The sequence below is a fragment of the Carcharhinus amblyrhynchos genome, chromosome 1 (assembly GCF_965287045.1).
Source record: "Carcharhinus amblyrhynchos chromosome 1, sCarAmb.v2.hapA, whole genome shotgun sequence".
In the NCBI taxonomy this organism is placed as follows: domain Eukaryota; kingdom Metazoa; phylum Chordata; class Chondrichthyes; order Carcharhiniformes; family Carcharhinidae; genus Carcharhinus; species Carcharhinus amblyrhynchos.
Window position 1 is genome coordinate 128,316,374 of NC_137324.1, and position 7,709 is coordinate 128,324,082.

A 7,709-nucleotide genomic window follows, 5' to 3' on the forward strand; every position below is an offset into this window, starting at 1 on the left:
AAAGGGCATGGCAAAAACATAAGACATTTACTGCACAGTAAGAAGCCATTTGACCAATCTTGTTTATGCTGGCCAAAAAAATATTTGGCCTAATCCCACTTTTCAGTGTTAGGTAAAATAGCCTTGTAAATTGCTGCATTTCAAATGCATTTCCAAATCTTTAAAAAAAATACACCCAGGCTGTCTGTCTCTATCCTGCTTTCAGACATTGAGTTCCAAAAAACTATCATCCTCTGAGGGGTGGGTGGCACGGTGGCCACAAGGCAACAGACTCAAGTTTGATTCCAGGCTCGGGTCCCTATCAGTGTGGAGTCTGCATGTTTTCCCCATGTCTGTGTGGGTTTCCTCTGGGTGCTCCGGTTCCCTCCCACAGTCGGAAAGGCGAGCTGGTTAGGTGCATTGGCCATGCTAAAATTCTGCCTCAGTGTACCCAAACAGACACTGCTGTGTGGCAACTAGGGGATTTTCACAGTAACTTCATTGCAGTGTTAATATAAGCCTACTAGGGAAACTAATTAAAAAAAATCTTATGCCCTTCAGCCCCCCCTCCATCCTTCTACCAGTGACTTTAAATCGCCTTTGGCTAGAGATCTGTCTGCTGAGTGGGGGAATAAATTTCCCCTATCTAGTCTGCGTAGGGCGCACTTTATAACTTTATACCGCTCCCTTCAATCTCGCATCAATCCCACGGTGCTTCAAAAACAAAACGGATCCTAATAGAGGTAGATAGTTAAACAAAAGATGGTTGAAGAGGAATTGTAAGTGGCACTAGCATGTCACCCAGTTTGAGCGCCTGTGGTGGGGAGAGGGAGGGGGCACACAAGCAGGAGGTAAACGTGAACATCAATACACAATCCTCAGGCTGCGCTCTCTGTATTGAGGGGACTATGATGGGTATATGCCAGACCCTGGCACTGCTTTACCAGGCTGCAAAAAGAATCGCAACTTCAAGGGCGATTTTACGCCTTTTGTCGGTACAATGCAGCCAGCACTGCCCGGGACAGATGGGGCCATTTGAGAGCGGGGATAGATTAATGCTTCAGCTCTTATTAAACTGTACAATAATCTCCATCCCCAGGCAGAAGCTAAGAGCGTTTTCCCAGATTGGCACTAGCCAACTCGATGCGCGAGGCTGTGGGCACTCACTGACTCCCACTCAGGTTACTTTTCCCCTCTCCTTCCCTACGGGAATCCCAAAAACAACATGTAGGAATGGAAGTGGAGGGAGATTATACTCGGCACCGTAAATACACACACACAGTAACATTCAGGGCGTGCGGAGCGCACATTTCTCTGTGTGCAGACCAGCAGAGATTCCCTGTGACACTGTGATGAAGAGCTCCGCACGCAACCTGGATAATAATAGTGTCCCTGTGCTATATACCGCATCTCGCAGGGGATGAATGACACGGCCACTAGATGTGGCTTCTTTGACTCTTCCAGATCTGACTGGACCCTGCTGTGTCCTCTGACCCTGCACCGTCTGAGAGCGTCTAGAAATCACTGCTAAAGAATTGGATGCACACATACACACACACAGGGAAATGCGAACAGCTCTTTTCCGTGGGAAGATACATTTCCACTTCTCCGGTGAAGGGAGGGAGGAGGACAATGTAGTTTTCCTCCCAGGGATTTGGATGATTTGAGTGTGTTTGTGGATTGAACTCTGTGAGTGTTCTCACTGTTGGTAAACACATCAGCAGAGATACTACGATCAAGTTGGAGTTTTCCCTCCTCCCTCCTGTCAATGAAGAGACGGCTGAGGGGGTCTGGAAAATGAGTGATTTGTCTTTCCGAGGATGTGTCCTCTCCCGGCGGTGAGCTGTGCCCTTAGCCGCCGGGCCAGCGGTGGGCTGCTGCTGCTCTCTCCCCGGGGAACCGGCTCTCAGGGCAGCCCGCTCTGGACACGACATGGTCCGGGCAGCCCCAGCCCTTCCGGAGTGGAAGAAGCAAGGTGGGTTTGAGGCGGGGGCAGGCTGAGGAGAGGCGGCTGCAGGCGGTGAGATGCTGGCAGCAGCAGCAGCCAGAGGAGGAGGAGGTGGGCAGCGGACTGGCACACACTCCGGCGTTGTAGACTGCTTCCCTCCAGCCCCGGATTGCACAGTGAGTCAGGGCATGGACATCTAACACCGGTGTGTGTGTATGTGTGTGTGGGGCAGGAAGGATGCCGAACAGCAGCACCCTGTCTCAGGATGCAGCAAGTGACAAGAAGGAGTTGCTGAGCCGGGTCTTCACTGGCTCCATCCTCTCCCTCCTCATCCTCTTCACCTTGCTGGGCAATGCCCTGGTCTGCGCCGCCGTTTTCCGGTTCCGCCACCTCCGCGGGAAAGTTACCAACATTTTCATTGTGTCCCTGGCTCTGTCCGACCTGCTGGTGGCCGTCCTGGTCATGCCCTGGAAGGCAGTGGCCGAGGTGGCCGCCTACTGGCCCTTCGGCCCCTTCTGCAAAGTCTGGGTGGCTTTCGATATCATGTGCTCCACCGCCTCCATCCTGAACCTGTGTGTGATCAGCCTCGACCGCTACTGGGCCATCTCCAGCCCCTTCCGCTACGAGCGCAAGATGAGCCGGCGCCTGGCACTGCTGATGATCGCCTTGACCTGGGCACTCTCCATCCTCATCTCCTTCATCCCAGTGCAACTCAACTGGCACAGCAGCTACCCCCAAGCCGGGGCAGCCGGCAACAGCAGCGGGCAGGCTGCAGACAACTGCGACTCCAGCCTCAACAGGACATATGCCATCTCCTCCTCCCTGGTCAGCTTCTACATCCCGGTGGCCATCATGCTGGTCACCTACACCAGGATCTACCGGATCGCCCAGATCCAGATCCGCAGGATCGCCTCTCTGGAGAGAGCAGCCGAGCACGCCCAGAGCTGCCACCGCACCAAGCTGGATTCTCAGCAGCACCCCAGCGCCCTCAAGTCCTCCTTCAAGAAGGAGACCAAAGTGCTGAAGACTCTGTCCATCATCATGGGGGTTTTTGTCTGCTGCTGGCTGCCCTTCTTCATCCTCAACTGCATGGTCCCCTTCTGCGACCGCAGCTCTCCCTCCAGCGCCTCCAAGCTGCCCTGTGTCAGCGAGACCACCTTCGACATCTTCGTTTGGTTCGGCTGGGCCAACTCCACCCTCAACCCGGTGGTGTACGCTTTCAACGCCGAGTTCCGCAAGGCTTTCTCCAGCCTGCTGGGCTGCCACCGCCTGTGCCCCAGCAACCAGGTGGAGACGGTCAACATCAGCAATGAGCTGGTCTCCTACAATCAGGACACCGTCTTTCACAAGGAGATTGTCACTGCCTATGTCAACATGATCCCCAACGTGGTGGACTGCCTGGACAGTAACCAGATCTTCGACAGGATGTCTCAGATCTCCGCCAGCCACGACCTGGCCACCGACTCCGTCTATGAAATGGACGGAGACGCGGATCTGTCTCTGGATAAAATCACCCCCTTTACCCCCAATGGGTTGCATTGATGACAAGAGCAAACGGGATCTAGTGTAGGAGACTCTGTACCCAGCCAGCCCTGGACAAATCTAATGGGATCTACTCATTGGATTGGGGCAGAATGAATGACCCAATTGTGGACTTCTTAATGGACAAAGTTCGGCGGTTCAAGAGACCAGGAAGACTTGTGATTTGCAGGGAATTATTCAAACCAACTTCAACACCAAACAAGCCAGGAGTTCTTCCATATCGGCGGGGAGAAGTGGGAGGGTGTAACTTGCTTTTCAATCAATTGACACCAATTTATGTTTGCAAATACAGGTATTTTGGCTTCGCTGCCACTTTGCGAATTGAAGCTGGGTTGTTACTGTTTGTTGTGCTCGGCATTTCACTCAATGATTGTTTCTTTGCGCAGAGGCTGGCGGATGGGAAATCTTTCCAAAGTACAGAACGTCCTGTCCTGTGCGTGGGCACTGTGTCTCTCCCAAACCATCCGAGCCACTTTCCGTTCTCAATCTCACTGCATAAGATTCGGGGCAAAACTTAGACGAGACTTGTTCCACTCGGGAAGTAAACATTCAAGTCATTTACAGGTCGGAATGGTGTCCTGTTGGTTTCATATTTTTCTATTTCAGTGATTGCAGGTGTCTTTGGACATTGTCAAGGTGGCAATCTGGTTTGTAAACAGAATATTTTTAATGACTCAACATCAGTCAACAAATTTATTCCAATAAAGCATTCATTATTCCAGTTTGGATGTAATTTGGTTGATGATAATACACACACACACACACACACACAGACACACACAAAACTCTCTTTGTTTGTTCCTTAAAGCCCTTAGGGTCCATATAGGTTTACAGTAACTAGTAGCCCTCCATTACCTTGTCCAAGTGACAATTCCTCATGAGGGAGCCTGTGCAGTGGCTATCCACAGTGGCTAGGAAGTCTGAACCTAATACTAATCTCACTCATCCTGCAGGAGTCACAGAATCACAAATGGGAGAGAAAGCAGAAGGTGCTGACTCTAATTGTATCATCTCATTTACCACTCTCACTCAGTGCAGTTTAGAAATTGAATTGAATACCCAATCTTCCATTCTGTATAGCAAATGCTGCCTAAGATCTGTGAGGCACAGCTCTATGCTGCCTGTATGAATTGGTCCATCCAGAGAGCCAACACTCTTGGGGATACCTAATATTTGATAACTGTAATCCTGATATGCACTGTGTCATTCCAGGTGCAATGCAAGAGTGAACAGTAGTTGCACACTCCTAGCTCATCATCTTACACCTATTAAAATTAATGGGCAAATCTTTGTGAGTCGCATATGGCCTAGACTACAACATACTTTACTTGAGTGTGTGCAGTACAATTCTTACTCCTTGTTTTTAAAGGTTCTGAGGCTGTTTTACAAACATGCTGGGAATAATATTGATTAATATCCCCTTCATCCTTAAAGCAAGAGTTCAATACGATTAACAATAGCATCATATTTCTTCTGATCTGCCATTATGTACTATTTCAATAAAGGCTTGGTGTTCATCGAATCATAGGGCGCATAGAGCCATTCAGCCCATTATGTTTATGCTGGATCTTTGGTGGAGCTATTCAGTCAATACCATTCTTTTGCCCTTAATAGCAAAATTTCCTCATGTTAGTACAATTGCCACACAGGGCTAGATACCTCATTCTCTATGCAAAAATATCCTCTAAACGATAGGTAGTCTACTCGCTTCTCATTCAAGAGAAGAAAATGAGATCACACTTTTTAATAGTAACATTAAGAAAAATCTTGGTTAGCAATTCAGAGACTTCTTCAAATAGATGTCTGTACACTTTTGTTTCAGGAAGTACAAAGTTCCCTTTTAAATCTTCTCCAAACAGGGAGGAAGGAAAAGTCAAGGTTTTGTCCCGAATGACCAAAGCATTACAAGGCACCCTACTGTATTTTAAATTATATTCTTCTGAAATAGAAGTCAGCCAGTGTGTTAATTTCTCAGCTTGTAGAGTAAAATGACAGCAAATCTTTCCAAAATAATATGCTTAAAATAGCATTTGAAGTGCGCATAAGACAGAAATTCTATTTTTCTTTAAGATATTATTTTGACATTCTGAAAATTTACATAACATTGGATTCCTTCACAAATGTCTTATCTTATTATCATTTTTTTTTCTCAGGAACAGCTATTTATAGTGCCAAACATTCTCTTTTTCAATAATCCTTAACTCTTTAATATACCCAATCCATCACCAGCATGAAAGCTGTTTCTTCACTGGGTGGGAAGTGAAGGTTCTTCTATCATCTCTCACCTTTTGACCATTGTCTTACTCAGAGCCTCCAGGGTCTCTCTGTTCATTTCCATCATTTTTGCTTCTTTTATGTTATTGATCCTTCTGTCAGTGCTTTTCTGAACATTCCTCTCTCGTTCATTTCCATTATTATTTGGAGTGGTACACTGGCACAATGGCTAGCATGGCTGCCTCAGCGCCCCAGGGTCCTGGGTTCAATTCTAGCCTTGGGTCACTACCTGTGTGGAGTTTGCACATTCTCCCTGTGTCTGCATGGGTTTCCTCTGGGTGCTCTGGTTTCCTCCCACAGGCTAAAGATGTTCTGGTCAGGATGATTGGTATGATAAATTGCTCCTTAGTGTCAGGGGGTTAGAGGAGTAAGTACTGGAATAGGTCCTGGATGGAATTGTTGTTAGTGATGGGCTGAATGGCCTCATTTTGCACTGTAGGGATTCTCATTCTATGATTCTACATATCTTTTCTGCTTCCAATGTCTTCAATATATTGAACCCAAAACTCATTGCAGTTCCCTACTCCACCTGTTTCTTTCCCTTAGGACTTCAACATTTTGGAACTTGTTTCTTTCTTCAGTCTTCCTTTGAGTGTATATATCTTGAAATGCAAACTTGGGTTTGCCTGATTGCTTGTCTCCAACTTCTCTTTTCACCTGTCACACTTGATGCTGTCTGATTTTGTGGCCCATATGCCTTCCCTTTGAGATTCAAATAAAATCATTCTTTCTTGCGTGATTTATTCAAATTTGCTAAACACAGAGGAGGTCAGTTTCTGTTTCAGATGTATGTTTCATGCTTCAAACAACCCAACCAAACAGCTAAAGTGTCCTCCACATCAGTGATAAATGGACAGGTAACAACAGTGTCAAAACGCCACAATGCAGGGCGGTGCATTTCAGAAGTAATAGTATTTCATAGAAACATAGAAAATCGGAGCAGGTTTGGGCCATTCAGCCCTTTGAACCTGTTCTACCATTCATTTTGATCATGGCTGATCATCAAAATCAGTATCTTATATGGTCTCATATGGAACTTTTTCCAAAACAAGAGTTCACCATATTAATATGCTGCAAATTCAATTAACATTTAGCAGCACTTAGTTTATAAATCCTGACATTACCAGTTTGTGAATTCTCCATTGACCTTTCTCTAATTGGGAAATATAGCTGTTAAAGCTTGAAATTACATTAGTATAAAAATACTTAATTAATTTCTATAAAATGAATTTGCCATTTTAATGGAGACATTGATCCATTCTTCTTAAACAGAGTTACTTCCCACAAAGCAACTTCATGCAAACGTGCCAGGTGTCCTCTACTAATATCATTCAACATAATTTATGGGCATCAATGTGTAATGGTCTATGCATCATGTTGAACAAGATATGATGAAAATTGTTGTTGAAAGCAGTGGTGTAACTGATATTATCACTTAACAGTATTGTGTGTGTGTATTGACATACAACAACTATATTTTCTTGGTGCAAAAGAAATAATAAAAGATCAATGACACTGTGGATTTTGAACACCATTATTTCCCTGCTTGGACATGCTTCTGAATCCAGTCCAATTCATATATATCTAAAACATTTAAGAGAAAACTTTTGAAATAATGTCAAAACCATTTTAATCAATGCAAAACAGCAGTGTACAAAAGATCATAATACAACAAAATAACTGTGAAGATGCCGGCGTTGGACCAGGGTGGGCTCAGTAAGAAGTCTCAAAACACCAGATTTAAATCCAGGTTAAAGAGTGAGTCACCTCACTCACCTGATGAAGTAGCAGTGCTCTGAAATCTTGTGATTCCAAATAAACCTGCTGGACTTTAACCTGGTGTTTTGAGACTTCTTTTAATGTGAACAAAATAATTGACATTAGTCACTTTCTAGTTCATAATCATAGGAATTTGGTCTATGTTAATGTTAATTACTCTACCATTAGCAGTCATGACTACAGTTAT

At 45.5% G+C, this 7,709-nt stretch overlaps 1 protein-coding gene across 1 annotated transcript; it reads left to right on the top strand.

The window, feature by feature from the left end:
• Positions 1-1,404: 1,404 nt before the first annotated feature.
• Positions 1,405-6,882, top strand: drd5a (dopamine receptor D5a). The gene has a single exon (XM_080192419.1). The coding sequence runs from the start codon at positions 2,165-2,167 to the stop codon at positions 3,467-3,469; it is 1,305 nt and encodes a 434-aa protein (XP_080048545.1). The 5' UTR covers positions 1,405-2,164; the 3' UTR covers positions 3,470-6,882.
• Positions 6,883-7,709: the final 827 nt, after the last annotated feature.

Bases quoted from the DNA above. Each gene is read 5' to 3' on its own strand.
- drd5a (XM_080192419.1), top strand. From the start codon at position 2,165: ATGCCGAACAGCAGCACCCTGTCTCAGGATGCAGCAAGTGACAAGAAG.